The sequence below is a fragment of the Pempheris klunzingeri genome, chromosome 3, assembly GCF_042242105.1.
Source record: "Pempheris klunzingeri isolate RE-2024b chromosome 3, fPemKlu1.hap1, whole genome shotgun sequence".
Taxonomy (NCBI): domain Eukaryota; kingdom Metazoa; phylum Chordata; class Actinopteri; order Acropomatiformes; family Pempheridae; genus Pempheris; species Pempheris klunzingeri.
Window position 1 is genome coordinate 20,413,123 of NC_092014.1, and position 17,749 is coordinate 20,430,871.

The 17,749-nt window shown below is 42.6% G+C and overlaps 2 protein-coding genes across 2 annotated transcripts; both read right to left on the bottom strand.

Moving 5' to 3' along the window:
* Positions 1-204: 204 nt before the first annotated feature.
* Positions 205-9,058, bottom strand: LOC139199227 (transcription factor AP-4-like). The gene is made up of 7 exons (XM_070828264.1): positions 8,740-9,058; positions 6,258-6,423; positions 5,951-6,049; positions 4,811-4,981; positions 3,729-3,875; positions 3,356-3,523; positions 205-3,208 (listed from the first exon to the last, which is right to left on the bottom strand). The coding sequence occupies exons 1-7, from the start codon at positions 8,826-8,828 to the stop codon at positions 3,053-3,055; spliced, it is 996 nt and encodes a 331-aa protein (XP_070684365.1). The 5' UTR covers positions 8,829-9,058; the 3' UTR covers positions 205-3,052.
* Positions 9,059-10,995: 1,937 nt separating this feature from the next.
* mvb12a (multivesicular body subunit 12A) lies at positions 10,996-16,623 on the bottom strand. The gene is made up of 10 exons (XM_070827772.1): positions 16,486-16,623; positions 14,964-15,053; positions 13,848-13,931; positions 13,562-13,661; positions 13,151-13,280; positions 12,820-12,960; positions 12,486-12,595; positions 12,334-12,392; positions 12,141-12,203; positions 10,996-12,035 (listed from the first exon to the last, which is right to left on the bottom strand). The coding sequence occupies exons 1-10, from the start codon at positions 16,621-16,623 to the stop codon at positions 11,958-11,960; spliced, it is 993 nt and encodes a 330-aa protein (XP_070683873.1). The 3' UTR covers positions 10,996-11,957.
* Positions 16,624-17,749: the final 1,126 nt, after the last annotated feature.

Below are 17,749 nucleotides of genomic sequence, written 5' to 3' on the forward strand. Positions count from 1 at the left end.
ACATGCACATTTCCCACAGATAGAGAGCTCTAGGAACTGTGTTGCTACTAAAAAGGGATTAAATGAGGCCTGTGTGCCACCTGTGTTGATCAGAAATGTGCAGGGCAGCGTCTCTCTGCTGCTGCGACATGAGGAGTCGCTCAATGTCACCACCTGGTGGACAAACAGGTTCACACCATGAAAGTAAACTAGGACACAGAGGGGTGTAATAAAAAAAGTACAAATTTTATTTTTTTTTTCATCTTTACAAAGGCCTGTTTACCCAAGATTTTATAAACAAAATATAACAGCTTCTCATCGACCTGGACTGATGGGGAAAAAGAAAAAAAAAAAAAAATCAAAGATATAAAAAAATGCTTGTCACCAAAAATGGAAAACAGGAAGAGAAAAACAGATGTAAAAGACAGAAAAGCAGAACACAATAAACAGCTGTTGAGTCGCATCACAGCTAAGAGTTTACAAAAAAATAAATGGCAAAAAAATATCTTCCTCATCATTGATTCAGGCAGTACAGAACAGCAAGTGCTTCATATCAAATACCTCAAATTCCACCAAAAGACAGCAGTGCTGCAACACAATGTACAGAAACATTTGGGGAAAGTGTTCAGCAGACCAATAACAAACCTCAGCCTTCATTCAGACTGGGGTTTCTCATCTGTCGGCAAACAACACCAAACCCTCAAACAAAGTTTCACGAACAAAATATGAGAATTTCCCCCATGTTTGGCATGAGAAATACTAGACTAACCAGATATAAAACCGATGTCAGTGAGTGAATAGTGTCCACACATCTCACACAAGACAGCTTCCCACTAAATGCATCAGTCATGTGTTAAAAAAAGAAACAAACAAAGATAGCAAACCTGCAAAAAAAACAAACAAAACAAAATGTCAAAACAAAAGCCTGCTTTAGACAAGAGAAAACAGCAATTAGTAACATGCATTCAATTGGCAACAGAACATACAAGAGATCAAAAGACAGATACAAATCCAAATAAAAGGAATGTTTACAGCATCAAGTCAGCGTATCAAATCGAGTATGACAGGAGGAGGGCTCGAAGCAGGGATTTCCAGTCAAATTCCCGAGAGAAATATAAGCAACGAAACATGAGGTGGACAGGCTCTGTGCATTTTAGAGAGAAGGAAGGAGAGAGAGAGAGAGAGAGAGAGAGAGAGGACGGGGATTTGGGGAGATCTGCAATCCAGTCCAGTGCTTTTCATTGGAGTTTTGCACCTTTTGTGGCATTTGATGCACTGAAAGCATGCGTGATCTACCAGCTCATTCTTAGTTTTCCTTCAAAAACTGCTGATGCTAGAGTTTCTTTTCCAAAACGTCTGTGTTTCAAAAGGTTTTTTTTTTTTTCTTTTTCTTTTTTTCTATTTAGATGATCAAATATCATAAAAGGAGACGACGCAGAATGTGCTGCCATTCGTGATCGGACACGACCCGCCCCTGCTCCCCTACTCTCCGATATGTAGAAATGACACGTGTCATTTCGCAGAGAAGTCGCACATCGGAAACGTGAAGTTAACATGGAGGGTCCGGGGGGGTGGGGTGGGGGTGGGGCTCAGCTCGCTGCTGGTCAGCGGAGCACCAGGTTGACAAAGAGCACCTTGCAAGTAGAGACTACATTCTTTCATACGAGCATGTCAAGTTTCATACATATACTGTAGGTGTAATGTACACACCTATCAACGGTGCATAGATAACTTCACCTCATGTATAAGTGACACCGACAAATGTACTGAAGATGGAATTGCATAAATACCAAAACACTCTAGTGCATAGTCACTGAAATCAACAAACCAAGACCAGAAGATAGACTGGAAGTCAATGGAGGAAAACCGGAAGCCTTCATGCAAATTGAGCACGTGAATCACTTTCAGATCTTCACAGCAGCCGAACAGCAGTGTCATTAATTCATATGGAAGGTTTGATTCAGTCAAATTGTCTGAGAATGATTGATGTCGACGGCAGCCACTAAAATGCTGGTTTGTGTTCCAGCAGTGAACCAGTATTTGGTTCTTTTTTTCTTACATAAATGTTGGGACCTCCTTCGATTGGCTCTAATCACACGTTTGCAAAAATTCATCTCAAGGCTTCCGGTTCCCTGTGAAAACCTGACAAACCTCCAATTTTAAGTTGTTAATCTCAATATAACAAAATGTTCCCCTTCGACATTCAGTAACCCTGACAGAAAAAGAAAAAATTGTAATCAAAAACATGAAAAACATTCAAACCAAAAGACGATCAATGCAAATTGTTCAACAGCTTATTTTTTAAGGGCTTATTTAGATATCAAAAACAACCTTTTTTTTTTTTTTCTCTTCAAGTAAATCAGACAGAATTTCTTTATCTATCCTTGAATTAGCTTTGCGATTAAGTTTGAATTTTCTCCTAACTTTTTAAATTTAGAAATGCCTTCTGTTGTAGTATAAGTTGGGTTTCGTGGGCGCTGGCACCAGCCTGTCACCTAGCCAACCAGGAAATACAGAGAGAAATTAAGACTGTGGGAGAAAGAAAAAAAAAAAAAGCAACTCCACATCCCTTTCCAGAATCAAGAGCTGCTTGCTTATCGTGTCGTTACATTCAACTCTCTGTTGTACTGACTCCGTCAATTTGTAGCACAAATAATACTGTCAGTGTGCTGGTGGGGACAGGTAACTGTGATACTGCGACTGTATGTGGCACACATAAACAGACACGAGGGACGGACCGATGCTGATAGCTTTTTACATGAGGAGGCCCTCAAGTTTTCAGGCAGCAACAGACCGGCTCTGGCATCGGAAAACAGCTTCTAGAAATCCCACGGGGGCCTCCTCTGCACGCTGACCGTCCTGTGTTTTCAATCTTCAGAGGTTTTACAGTACGAGACTGACACAGAGCTTAAACCACTGGATTTAAGAGTTTGGATAATGCCAAAGAAAGATTTTTTTTTTTTTTTTTTTAAAAGTAGTCAAGCTCCTGGAGGGAATCTTAAAGTGAGTAGGTATTTTAAGTGTTTGAGAGTGTGTGTGTGTGTGTGTGAGAGAGAGAGAGTTGGGGGGCGGATCAGTTCATTGAGCAGTCCTCTCCCTCTGTGTCGGTGTCCGTGTCTGAGCAGGCGGTGTCCATGGCGACGTGGGCGGGGCTGACGATGACCGCTCGCCTCTGCTCGTCCTCGGCGCTTGCGCTCCTCTTCTGGGTGCGTTCAATGTGCTGGATGGCCTGGAAGCAGAGGATGGAGAACACTGACGGCTGCAGGAAAGATTCAGTCCACTGAGAGACAACTCTTAGGTGTTTTCGTGGTGAAATGATGAGGTACGATTACGGTCAGCAGGGACTCTCTTTGAAAAAAGGAAAACAAGCTCCTACCTGCACAATAGTGTCCAGGTTTTGTCTGGACGTGGACACGGTGCTGGTGTGGGCAGACGGGCTCATGGTCACCACGGTCACGTGGTGGGGGTGCTGGGTTAGTGTTGGGGCCGGGACGATGACCGTGGGGTGGTGGGTGGGGGCAGGGGGAGTGGAAGGAGCCAGCACCTGGAGGACAGAAGACATGTAGAGACGATTCAAATGTGGGATCCGAGGCTGCATGTACACCTGACTGTGGTGACGTAAAAAGGCCAGAATATCTCACTTCAGAGGCCAGCAGAGCAAACTGTAGTGTCTTAAAGTTTGGAAATGCCAAAACAGACACCGCTTTTAAGCGCGCGCGCGCGTGTGTGTGTGTGTGTGTGTTTCTGACCTGCGGACTGTGTGTTTGTCTCTCAGCGCCGTGGATCTGCTGCAGCCGTAACAGCGTCTGACTCTGGAGGAGCGCCTGCTCTTCCTCCACCTGCTGGGTGATCACCTTCAGACGCTCTGGGTGCAGCTGGGTGTCCAGTGATCGCACCTGCACACAAGCAGGTATGTGTTTATTACATCAAGAACCATTTGAGCACAAAGTTATGGGCAACTGAGAACATATCCAAGGCCTCGTGAATATTATACAAATAAAGGAATTCAAATGAAACAGAAATTATAGAAAAGAAAGCCAATTTCTACAATTTACATTAAACAAAATAAACATACTGGTATAATTTCAGTGGCATAATTTTTTTTATTTATCTATTCATAAATAACATTAATGAAGGGAAATAAAAGTACTACAGTCAAAGCCTAATTTATTTCCAATTTCATCCCGGGGGACATTTTATGTTCCATTTGTTTTTCCTATTCTGACAAAATCAGGCTTTAGACAAGACACAAAATGACTACCCAGCTCAATTATGACTCTTTGGAAATATCTCAGGCCTCCACTGTTTACCCTCCTCTTTCACTACCTGCTCAAGTTTCTGTTTGTCTTTGCCGGTGGTTCAATCCCTTTTGTCTTAACCAGCTATTCAGGTAGATCCAGGATGTGAGCTTATCAGGATTTGGCTGGTGTGCTGGTCAGTCTGCCAGCGGCACCAGCTACCACCCCTGTTAAGGTCACTCACTGATAAGCAGCGTGTCAGAACCCACACGACAGAGTACAAAAAAGTTGAAATGGCTGGTAAATGTATTCCTCTACTTCTCACTGCTGGCAATATTGGAGAAGTTTTCAAACAATCACAAATTAATGGGAAAATAATTGTGGAAAGCAGTTGAGTGATTAATCATAATGATGGTAGGACACACTGGGAACATCTGGCGACTAACAGTCAACTGTCACAAGCACACAAGAGAAGTTGAATGTCTGAAAATCAAAAAGTGACTTATTGTTAAATCTAATTACTTCTGCACTGCTGACATAAACGCTATGAAAAGGGAAACACGAGTCACAATGACCCCCAACTTTAGTCTCACCTGCTCCTCCATCTGCATACGAGCCGAGCGCTCCTTGTCCAGTTGCTGTCGCAGCTCCAACATCTCCCTCCTCAGCTCCTCCACTTTCTCCTCCTCCAGCGTGTCCGGAGAGCCGATCCCTTCGTCCTTCTCCTCTGCTCGCCTCCTCTTAGGTGACGAGCCGCTGAACTCCTGGAGGGACACGGAGGCCACGTGCGGTTGACGGTTAAATGGATAAAAAAAGATTTCTGTGTTCAGTTCAAACTTAGTGAGTGGATGACGATGCTCCGAGAGGCCAACCAGCATAGTGTCAGTTCCTACAGAATTTGATGAGTTTAAAAAACGGCACACGTTACGTAAAATTAAGCAAACGCGGATGTGACAAGTAAATAAAACGCCGACACCACAGCGAACAAATGAGACTGGTTAACAGATATTTCTCACTTGGCTGCATACAGTGCGAGAAAGCTCTGGACTGTCTTTCCCAACACTTGCAAGGTGCCCAAACGTGGAATTAAACTTTGGCTTTAATGATGCCTGCATATGTTGTAATAACCACCAAGATATTTAATAGACATCCCTAACTGATATTTATGGGCTTCCCATCATCCTCATGAGGTCAACCTAAACGAGAAGCCTCACCGCAGCATCTAACACACATGTATCCACTGACTGAGATGCAACATCACACCGCCCACCTCCGCCACATTTAAACCTCACCCGACATAATATGTCACACTCTGACGTGGCCCAGAGGAGCACGGTCTGCAGAAGGGCGACTTTTTTTCCTGAGGCACAGTTGAGCCAGGCAGGAAAATGTCTTCCTCTGAAAGACTGTACATCTCTCAGGATTTTAATATGCTTGCTTGTGACGGAGCCGAACACGCACGTCGTAGCTGGGAACTAATCAAAGTGAAAGAATATATTTACCACGCAACAACTATTGGACTACAGGCGGCATGAAGTGTGATCAAGTTTCAAACATTTTCAGACTATTTTCAGACTAAACTTAAAGAGGGGAATCCCAATGGTGGCCTGAGAGCTAGGACACCATACAGCTTGATATAGTGAACTACTTGTTAGTGGTAGTGTGAGGTGTGCAAGAGCTATATTGAATGGGTCGGACACATAACCGTGAAAAACGATGGCACGGATGGTTACCTGGATGAAGCGTTTGAGCTGGTTGTTCTGTGCCAGCAGCTGTGTCTTCTCCTGCTCCAACGCGAAGATGTAGTCCGCCGTCTGCTGCAAGATGGCCGCCTGGCAAACGGTCCAAAAACAAGTGAATATGAGGACAGTGTGTGGACAAATGGGCTGATTTCCTTACAAAACTGTTGCTGAGGCAGAACGGAACCTCCGATTAAACTTTCTGCAGTGTGATTCAACAATTGTGACAAATCATTTAAAGCGTCATGGCAGTGTGTCATGATCTATGCCGTCTCTGTGCGTCAGTGTTTGCTTTCTGCACCTTGCTGAGTTTCTCTCCATCTGTGTGGGGCAGGAGTGTTTTGAGGGACTGGAAGCCGGCGTTGATGCTCTGCATGCGCCGGCGCTCGTTGCTGTTGGCAATCTCGCGGCGGATTCGTCTCTCCTGGTCCTGGGCCGTCTCCGGGCTGAGGGGGATGTTGGCAAGGCTGCGGGAGAACGGTCAAAAAGGAGAGAGAGAGGCGGTCATTATTCTGTCCATAGAGAGGGCGTAAACTCCTCTCTGATGCACATGTGATGCTCCTTCTTCTTCTAATCAATTTAATAAACTCAACAGCGCAGGAAATGCAGCTAAAAGAAACCTTACATCATCTTATAATGAAAACAACACATACCTCTGAAACAACTCTGCTAATTTTGGCCAAAGAAAGAACAAAAGGCAATGATAAAATCTGCAATGAGCTGATCTCTGACACAGACTTCTTGAACCTATAACCTAGAACTTTACTAGGCTGTAGTCCTGACCTCTCTGCATTCCTCAGTCACTCTGCCAGGAAGTCTTTGAGTTTGGCTGAACTCATTGCCCCCTCACACACCCCCACCCCACGAGGTTGGATGTTACGGTGGCAAAACCTTCTCCGTCATATTTACTCAGGAGGAAAAATATGTGAACCATTAAGTCTTAATATGTGTGTGGTGCCAAGAAGACAACAAGCCCGGAGAACCAGATTAGCAGTGTTTACAACAATGAAACAGGAGAGACAGAGGACACAGCTCACGTGGCTCTAAACAGTTCATTTTTTACAAAAGACTGTGGAGGAGAAGTCATACTAATGTTCGAAGCTAAATCTAAATCAGTTACCTTCATCATCTCATAATGATGGAAAAAGTTCAAGAATGAATGCCTCAATTTTATCTTACTTTAAAATCTTCTCTCTTAAATACATCTTAATCTGCTGGTTAAAGCCCTTATAATCAACATGTGAGCAGCCTGAAGGGCAGATTCACCATTATATTGACTCCCCTGGGTTACATCTGTGTATCTGTGCATTTAAGAGAACATAGCAGCACAGAGCCTCCTCATTCATCCGCCACATATCCGTATGCATATACAGTCAAACTGCAATTAACATGCAGTCCAGATCCATGTAGCAGAACGTGTCGAGGATATTACACCAAGAAATCAGGGCTTAGTTTTGTAATTTAATTACTCAAAAGTTACTTATTGTAAACATGCTCATTTAATGTGAGATGTTCAATGGAGTTTTAATGAACAAGACAAAGGATTTTTGTGGCCCATTGCTGTCTGACCACACTTAAATCAAACAGTTACACAGTGTGTTTCACTGAATAAAAGTTCAACGAGTTATGTAAAGACAAATAAAATGACATCTCCCTTTATATGGACCCTTATTCCCCACATTCCCATCATTAGGCGCATTGAGCCTCTAGGCACGGATATTCACTGCAGCTTGCGGACACAAATCAGATCAAATATCCGACGAGACTCAGACAAACAGGTGAAACACGTCGGGTGTTTTTAAACTTTACAGATGAAATCAGCTGTTGTTTGCTGCAGTTGCCAGGAGCTGCGGACCTCCAACATGGCCGCCGGAGGGCGCGTCGGACAGTCTGGGCTGTAGCGGCCGTGAAATGTGACTCCGCCCGCAGCAGCAGCAGCAACAGCAGGAGGAGGAGGAGGAGGAGGAGGCCCCCTGGCATCATGGAGAACAATGCTTTCCACCATTAGCACCGAGCTAACACTAACCCTGTGGTCTGCCACGGACGGGTGCAGATCTGTACCGACCATTACACCATCCAGACGACGTGTGTCAGTAAAATAAACTAACACACATGAGTAAAATAAGTCAGCGGGCGCACAGCGCGGTGGGAAAACGAGTGCGTTGTGGTAGCTAACTAGTTAGCCAAGCTAAGCTAATTGTAGCACACGACACAACCATGGCTGCTGCGCGGAGCGTTATTTAACCAGGCACGCGGCACAGCCGAAACCCCCCTTTTACACAGCCGTACTCACAACACCTGCACAAAACAAACATGTATTAGTAATTCAGTGGAAACAGTGAGCGGCGTGAGGACCTATGTCGTTACAAACGTGATTTGGTGTGTAGCAGCGAGGCGGCGGGGAACACGTTCAACTACCACGTGGTTGATGTTCAACTGGACGCAAATGTATCGATTTCACCTCACTGATTTACATATTTCTGAGCCCAATGGCTGCAAACATGCCCGGTATGTTATTACATGTAATTCGGCCGGCAAACGTAATAACATAAGTTAAATTATCCCCCTATTTCCTGGCCGACGGCGGCGGCAGCAGCTGGCCAACAAGCTGCTAATTTCTCCAAGCGTGCTCAAGCTGCTGCCAACATATCGCAGCGAGGCTAACAGCTAGCATGCTAGCGCAGGTCAGACTGCATCGCACACACATACACACACTACAGCCACATGAGGGGTGATTTGTGCAGGCGGTTTTCGTATCAACAAAGAAATAGCGGGCCACACACCTGCAGAGACCTCCAATAACATCCTTCTCCGTCTTCTTGAACTGCTGTAAGGACGGTATCTTCTCTGTGGGCATCATGAAATATTCCATGCTTTCAAAGCCACCTTCTGTAGTCCGTGTTTTCTGTTTTTTCTCTCTTCCTTCCTCCACTGCTGTCCTTGTTAAAATATAATGATGTACGTTTATGGCGCAGAGCTCCCGCCGTAGCCGTCAATGGCGCATACCTAAAATAGAGCCTCCGAAGCAGGAAATCTGAAGAATAGACTTAGAAAAATAAAAGTAAGTTGAAGCTGTGTTGCTTCCCACAGCTGATGGGGTTCCCTCCAATGTGTGTGTGTGGCTTCTTGCCTCCGCCTACTACGTGTCTGCATGTGTGTGTGTGTGTGTGTCTGCTGCCTCCGCCTACTACGTGTGTGTGTGTGTGTGAGTGTGAGTGTGTGTGTGTGTGAGAGAGAGAGTGTGTGTGTGTGTGTGTGTGTGTGTGTGTGTGTGTGTGTGTGTGTGTGTGTGTGTGTGTGTGTGAGGCGGGAAACAGCTGGTTGGAATCAGAGCCCGTTTTCCGGAGAGCAGAACAAACAGAGTCACTGCGGAGCTGCACATTAAATCCTCACACGGAGCTGCACGGGAGCAGCGGACAGGAACACTAATGACTCTGTAATAACATGAATATGTGCAAGAGGAACAACACAGGGCGACCAAACTGAAGCCACAACTCCTGGTTTCATTTGTTAATACTGGATGCACAAGCGCATCACATTAAAGACTAAACTGATAGTGGCCTGATCATGGCACAGGTGGTGTGTTGATCTCACCTACAGGCTCCATCACCGGGTCATCAGTGCCCCGGGGCCCCACCAGTGGATTAATGCGGCCCTGGCTTCTGTAAATGCAGGTCATTATTTACCAGCTTTGAAATGAGCTCTTCTATCACATTTTGTCATTTTCTTTTTCATTTTGAGTTCAAGTTGATGTTCAAGTTGATGTTCAAGTTTAAGTTCATTTGAAATTTCACTTGTAAGAAATTAATATATATATATATATATATATATATATATATATATATATTTAACAGAATACAAAACTTACAACATGTCAGGCAAAAGCATCATAATATAATATAATACAATACAATATAATACTACATATATTTAATTGTTAAAGTATTCTATTCTGTGTAGTTTCACTTACTTTGCACACTTCACCTCACACACTGTGACACTTTCACAAATTTGTACTTTTCAATCTGTACTTTTTGTTTTAAAAAGGGACAGACTTTTTGATTTAATTGTATTTTATTGTGTCTAAGTTTCTGTTCAATTTTGTATTTCAATATTTTGTATTGTTGTGACTTGACCTCTGTACCGCACTCTGGCACAACAATTTCCTCCAGGATAAATAAAGTCGTTCTTATTCTTATTCTTATTCTTACTAAGCAACACCAGCAGTTAATGAAGAGGAGAGTTGAATGATCTTCAGTTGGGAGCATTTTCGGCTGTTACAATTTTTTTCTCTTTCATCACAAAAGTGATGAAGTTTGGTGGTTGCGCAACAGTTTACTCTGCAGGGAGACGATGATGTAAAAAGCAATGTATACGTAACTTATCCAACATGAACAGTCCAGCATGGTACAGCAGGTGGCAGTGATGCACCCTAAAGGTTTAATGTTCCATTAACAGAAAGGAGGGATTTTCATGGAAAACATCAGTCAGACTGGTAGAGAGCTGTAAACATGCAGAACTGTAGTAAAGCTGTTGTGCACAGATGCATCATAACCCGAGGGCTGGGTAAAATGGTACATTTTGGATATAATAGAAATGATTAGGAGAATTTCATTCGTCAACGCTGGACTGCCCAAACATAAAGGGCAGATTCTAGTCAGACCTGTTTTTGTGAATGAGGAGACTCATCCAGTGATGCCAAATTAAATCTAAATCTAATTTTATAAACCGATTTGACTTTTAAATCAAATTAAATTAAAAATCCACTGGATGTGACAGTAACCAATGCAAGGCATCACTTAGAAACCACATACATGCTCAGTGAACCTCTTCTAAATAAATAGGTTAAGATGTGTTACTGTACCTACTGTACAGTTCCTTATGTCTTTGCCCCCTGCATGTTACTCTATTGGACACACAATTTACTTTCTCAAGCTGTATTTCAAACTGATTTTCTCATAATATTTCTCAAATGTGCCTTAATGCCTGGTAGTTTCCTCCATAAGCAATCACTGTATGTAAGACCAACACATCTGAAGTGGTGTCTTAGGTTTTTATTTTTTCCATGCAATAAAAGTTTGCTTTTACAGACCATAAAAAAAACAAAAAAAACCAAAAAGGGACATTGCTGCATATATACAATGGAATAGATAAATATTTGGCCCTTATTCCACCTGACAGTTAAAAGACACATATCTTGTTTAAGTGAGAAAATATACAACCATCCTACATTTTTTTGGAATAATACAAACCTCATAATAGTAGTAGTAGCACTCTTTCATACAGGGAATACCCAATATCCTACATCTATACGTGTTAGTGTATCTAGTGAGTTCAGTTTGACATCTGCATATTAAAGCCCAGCTTAACAAATTCTTAATGCTTCAACCTAAAGAGGCATAGCACTCAAGTATATCAGGTAGCATGCAATGGAGCAAGTAGCGCACACTTTCAACAGTAAGCTTTTTTTAGTCAGTTAGTCTAAGTGTTGACAATAGGCCTTAATGCTGCAGATGATTAGGCCCAAACAGCAGATACCCAACAGATTTGAAGATTCAGTACATCTTTGACACGGTGAAGACTTTAAAGGCTATATTCCTACAAAAGGTCTAAAGACATGTTGAGACATTATAATTACAAGTATGATTCAAAGTGGGCCTTTCCTTTGGCAAATAGAAACCTGGAATGCTTGAAGATGGCAATTAAGTATTGACTTAACATGATAGAGAAATAAAAAGGGAATGTGAGTGATGAGTACGGCCAAACCATCTAAACAGCTCTGAAGTCTGATTGTCAGTCTCATGTAGAGGGGCAATATTCATAGATAAGCTTTTAATTGACCGCATCATGATAAATAAAGCCTAATATTATGAGCCTACATGCAAGCATGATCATCCTTCATCTGTACCGTGATGTGAGACGTCATGCTGAACGCCTTTGGACAGAGCAGAACGCACACTTCTGATTCTGTTGCCCTGTCAAAGTTGACAGTTCACTGAGCCTATGGGGCACCCCCTGTTGGCACTGATGGTCTGGTCCTCTTGGCCGCAGATTCCTCCACAGCAAAAGTGTAGTTATACTGAGAAAAAACACAAACAAAGATAGTATTTTATATGTTGCGAACAGTTTACCTTCTTAATTTAAAAATTACAGGGCTGAAACTGAGAGTCAGAGACGACCCTACCTCATTTTCAATGTCTTGGAGAGACTTTATGCGAATGTTGTTTAACTGAGTGTTCAGTTGAGTCTGAGAGAGAGAGAGAGAGAGAGGACATACATGTTTATATTAGAGGCTTGAGAGGTGGAAGGCACAAAAAAGGAGATAAAGTGAGGCAAGAAACAGCCTCTTTTAGCATTGCTGAAAATGTCAAACTTACCGTGCCGTTTGCCTGGATATCAAACTTTGGGTGAAGGCTAAAGGGAACTCCGTCTAGAGCTGCAGAGAGTAGGAGTGGGGAACAGTTGAGCGGGTTGTCTGCAGTCAGAAATAGTGACAAGTTTCCCATGTATGAGGAGAGACTTGGAGTACCTGTGATTCCCTGGATACTGCTGTCAGCAGACTTGTCCAAGTTGTCCTTAGATTGGAGGCTACATCGTCTCTGACTCACTCTATTATGTGGCACTGGAGGAGGGGGATTGCTGTGGAGACAAACGTATGTATTGACGCCAAGAGTAAAACATCTTCAGGATACAGACTGTGATATACTGTGTGTTTGCAAAACTATGGCGTTCAGTTACTCTCATGTGAATTGTCTGTGTTTAAACACCTCTGCTGCAGAGGAGTCATGATATATCCCCCAATAAATAGTGAAAAGTTTAAAAAAAAAAAAAGGGCCGTATTAGACATTAAATATGTACTGTACCTGGGTCTGAGGGGCAGAGGAGCAGACGGCTGCTCCAGTGAGAGTGTGCGGAGGTCCAGGCTGACACTGCGGGGCTTGGCTTGGGGCATGGGGCTAGAAAAATAGCCCTTTCTACACCACAGCACATAGCTGTGTATGTCTCTGGGGGGAAAAGGCACATTTAATGGTGCGTCAAGAACATTGAACATATCTGTCTAATACACTGTCTCATATTCTGTCTTTAAATAACTCATTGCTGTAAACAGACCACTGTGTTTAGGTCACAAGATTTAAGAAAGACTTTGAGGAACCAGGTACAAATCAAATGTTTGTATATGTGAATGCTATCTACCCCACATATGTGTAGTGCTGCAACATCATTTTGCTTTTGGCTGTCAGTTTGATATCCAGCACAGCTGTGTCCACGCTGCCCACTGGGACGACGCTTACACACACCCGTTTCTTCTTCCAAACAGAGGCCTCTGGACACATAAACAGATAATATCTATCAGACTGAAAAGTATCATGAATGTGTAAACACCTGTGAGTGTGTGAGGGGGAAATTCAGCTTTAAACCATCGTAGCGAGGACATCTTCTGCATTGTGAAGACTTTTTAGCCGGTCCTTACTACCTCAAAGGTTAAAATGTTTTAAAGGTTAATGTTGGGATTAAGGTTTAGGGTAAGTGATGGAGTTATGCATTTAGTTGTGATGGTTTGTGTTTGGGTTAGGGGCTAAGGGATGGAGACGTATGTGTACTCACTTGGTTCAAGGTACTCTGCTATGTAGCAATATCCATGAGGAATAGCGTCCTTGTCTGAAATAAGCTGAATGTCAGACACAACCATACCACCTGCCAAGTCCTACAAAGAGAGAGAGAGAGAGAGAGAGAGAGAGAGAGAGAGAGAGAGAGAGAGAGAGAGAGATACGCAGTCTAAACAAAGGTCTGTTGATATCCAACACATGATGAATTAGAGTGATGTAAATAATAAGTAATATGGCTAGTAAATGTATGAGAGTGTCTGTCTGATCTGAACTGAACCTGTTACCTTGCTGTAACAGAGGTAATATCCAGACTTCATCCCGAAGCTGCGCGTGAAGTTTGCTGTTGCTCCGTCTTCCGTGATGCTAATCTGTAGAGAGGCAAAGACATCGAGGAGGACGGGGGTACGGTTAGATACACCACACCTGGCATCGCAAACATGTCGGATTAACTTAAAATATAATATGGCAAGTTGAGAATGGTTGATGTCAGTGGTGGCTTTAAAGCTGGGCTTTTGACTCGAGGGTGGCGCCTCACTTAACTATTCTACTTCATGCTTTCGTTAGCAAGACATTTCTCTACTGCAGTCATTTCCATCCTGGCCTACAGGACAAGAGTGTGGTTGGACTGTGCACATTCCAAGTTTGTCGCTATTTATTAGAAGCTGGCGGTGATTCAGGAAGACAAGTGTGTTTTGGGCCACTTGAAGACATGATGACAAAAGTTAGTATTAGCTGGGTCAAACATTAGGTTTAAATTCAGAACCAATAGGTACATTTATTACTATGATTATTAGAAATAATCATAGTGGTCGTGATGCTATTCATTGTGTCCTGTTCAAGTCACACAAGAGCAGAGTAGAAATTCAGTGGCTACACATCCTTTTTTGTGCGGATCTTTAGAGGTAGTTTATAGTCAGTGACGCCATTTTTAAACAACTACTCTCTTTCTAAAGGTCAGTTTCCAGCTCATCAAAACACTCAAACTGTGCTACTTAACAATCCCACAACTCCACTTTTCCTTCCGCTGTGAGGTTGCATCATCTTCATCATTAACTTCCATACATTGTCATTTTAAAGTGTCGACCCTTTGTCTGTTTGCAAAATAAAGCGCACACATTTGTTTCAAGCAACTAAGACTATTGGATATTCCTTCCTTAAGACTCCAGAGAGTATTTGGTGACTGTTTACAGTTTAATGAAGCTGATCTACAAACACAGCTGCTCCTGCACTCACTGAGGCTAAAGATAGAGATTGCACCACCACTTTTGTAGTCCTGGTAACCTGTAAGTTTTCTTCAGTCTGTGTGTCTATCTGGCAGATACATGTTTACTCCAGTGGCAACCATATAGTATTTCACATGGACAATTGTAAAAACCCATAATCTTCATCTCTCTTCCTACCAGATTGTAATCTTTGGGGCAGGTGCTGCTGTTGGAGGTCCATGCCACTGCCGCAATTGGCCGGACGGTCCCACGCTCCATCAAAGACATCTGAGGAGGGGAAAAAGAAAAAGAACAATAAACAAGGAAGGTGCATGGTATCTGGAGGGGAGGAAAACAATATAAACGTGTGCGTTTTAATGGTAAAGACAAACATAAATGTTGCTTCCACACTTATATAAAGTCTCGTCAGTCCTCTCATTGTCAGATGAGGTATTTGGGCTAATTTCTCTACTGCGTTAGTCTCGCTGTCTGTCATTTCCTGTGTGAGTAGGGATGTGGTTTATCTGGGACTTGATGGCTTTGTGAGGACCAACTTGCAGCATCCACGTGACAAAAAGTGAGGTCTCACAAAAGGTAAACAGACTCCCATTCAGTCTAATTCACGTTGTCTCTTTGTGCTGCTTTGTCTAGGCCGGAAAGATCGTATTCAGTCTAAATAGTCATGTTATCTCTATTTGCTCGAGGACAGAAAGAAACTATTCAACGCAAGAATTTTTTCCTCATTGCAGCTGTGAAATGACAGTTCATCCCGAGGGGCTCTGCCCTCTATCACAATATCAATATACAGCATTTTCTGTAAAATTAATTTGAAATAAACAGGCAAGATAGTCTGTTTTGGCAAATCCTGAAAAGTAAGCTACTACAGGAAATTGATGGCACAACCATATGAAAATGTATTCATATTTAACACTGGCCACGACAGTCTGATACATCCAGAGATAGTACGGGGGGAGCGTCCACAGCACAAACAGTGTGGAATAGTTTCAAAGTATATTATAATATGAGCTACCTCAAGTAAAAGCTGATGCTGTAGCCTGAACCTTTTCTGTCTGTGAAAATAAAAACTTGATCTACTCTTGGCTCTGGATAAAAAGCTTTATGCTACATGAGTAACACTCCTGTTTGGATATTTCCAGGAACTAACTCTTGTCCTCCGTTTTCACAAGCAAAAATCGGGAAGAAGCAAAAAAAAAAAAAAACAACTAACAATGAGTAAATGGATTTTAAATGAACAACCTTTTCCAATGATGAGTCTGAAAGGTGAAGTGAGGGTAGATTCATTTAGTTACTAACTTGCCTACATTTACTTACACAATACTTTTTGTTGTTGTGTGAACTCTTATTTTGGTTTCAGGGTGGGAAATCAATACCATCCAGGCAGCTTCAATCACTCCTCAGCTTTGACAGTTTTATTGCTTTACCGTCAACTTTGATATCCGCATTAACACACTTTCGTCTTTCCAATGAAATTCACGCGTAATATAATACAATTATTAATAAGAAAGCCTGAGTAAATGATTAAATTATTGACAAAGTCTGGTTTGGAGTCACTTCCCATGAACTTATATGACAAGCCGTGCTTACCTTACAATAGCAGCAACTGCTCTACAGACAAAACTTCGCTCCTTCTTGTTCAAAATGAGTTTAATTCCTTTTGTTTCATGAGTCGACTGATAAAACCATAAAAACACAGACTTACTCTGTCCCTGTGTTCACTTCTTTGCCGTCGGGGAGAAACGGCTTGACAGACGAACAACTTTTTGGTTAACAGCCGAAATTTCTCGGTCCTCCTCGTCAAAGCAGGAAGTAGTGGATCCATTCTGACTACAACTCCCATCAAACCACGGCAAGCGACGTCAGAGTTAAATGTAAAGTGCGAACACAAGATGGCGTCCTTACAACAGCATGGGAGAGGCTGGTGTCCTGTGAGACTGCGTTCATTTAAATGCCTCTTAGTCGCTAACTGTTATGGTTAATATCCTACGCTCTCTCTTAGGGTTGTGCTGTTAATCCCCTCAAATAAGGAAGAAATAAACATTTTAGTCCGCTTTAGCCTCGTTCACAAACATGCAGGAAGTGTGGAGAGGGAGTGTGGCCAAAGTGTTGGCTATTGGAGCAGAGAGGTGGAGATGCAATAGAAAGTGAAGGATACGTTTTTTTTTTTTAATGCAGAAGCCGTTAAGATGATCTGACATGAAAAGCAGGCTAAGGAACATGGCTGGACCAAAGGGCAAATGGTACTGAATGAAGAACAGGAGGTTCTGGCAGAGAAGAAGAAGTTAGTGACTTATATAAGTATAAAAGGGATCGATGTAACAGCTGAGGATTAGTCTCAAACAGAAAGAAGTGAAGTAATTGTTAAAGTAGCAGCACGTCATCCTCATATGATTTGTCCTAAATGGGACGAAGTAAGAGAAAATCCAGTGGAATGATAGCCAGTGGAGAAACCAGACATTTTGTGTGTGCAGGAATCAAGGCAAAAATGTACATCTTACATTGGTGTCAAATAAAATCACTCCCATTTATGATTGTAAATTGTATCAAGATGGAACCAAAGGTAGTGACCATTAGTCCACTCTAATTAATATTAATGCATCAGTGGCTGAAGTAAACAGAAAGCGGGTGTTTAAGAAAGCCAAGTGTCAGAAGTTTAAAGGTCCCTTATTGTGCTCATTTTAAAATCCCCACTTGTATTTGGAGGTTCTACTAGAACATATTTACATGGTTTAATGCTCAAAAAACGCTCCGTTTTAGAAGAACAGAACAATCTGCTGCTTTTGCCTCCCACATCTTTGTGTTACCGGAAGCAGGTGTTAGTGAGGAAAAAGGAAGTTTTTGGTGGGCACGGACAGCCGGTCTGCTGAAGGGCTGGAGGAGGTCACATGATTAACAGATCCCCTCATGACATCATAAGGGGAGCCGAATCTAAACAGCATGTTTTCACACGTTTACTGAAAGATGGA

What these genes read in the sequence shown, in the direction of transcription:
- mvb12a (XM_070827772.1), bottom strand. Translation starts at nt 16,623, where the DNA reads ATGGGAGTTGTAGTCAGAATGGATCCACTACTTCCTGCTTTGACGAGG. An exon ending in ATTACCTCTGTTACAGCAAG is followed by an intron (nt 13,662 to 13,847) that starts GTAACAGGTTCA and finishes CTCTCTTTGTAG; the next exon opens with GACTTGGCAGGTGGTATGGT. An exon ending in AGCAGAGTACCTTGAACCAA is followed by an intron (nt 13,281 to 13,561) that starts GTGAGTACACAT and finishes TTATGTGTCCAG; the next exon opens with AGGCCTCTGTTTGGAAGAAG.
- LOC139199227 (XM_070828264.1), bottom strand. Translation starts at nt 8,828, where the DNA reads ATGGAATATTTCATGATGCCCACAGAGAAGATACCGTCCTTACAGCAG. An exon ending in GTTATTGGAGGTCTCTGCAG is followed by an intron (nt 6,424 to 8,739) that starts GTGTGTGGCCCG and finishes GTTCTCCCGCAG; the next exon opens with CCTTGCCAACATCCCCCTCA. An exon ending in ATGGAGAGAAACTCAGCAAG is followed by an intron (nt 6,050 to 6,257) that starts GTGCAGAAAGCA and finishes ACCGTTTGCCAG; the next exon opens with GCGGCCATCTTGCAGCAGAC.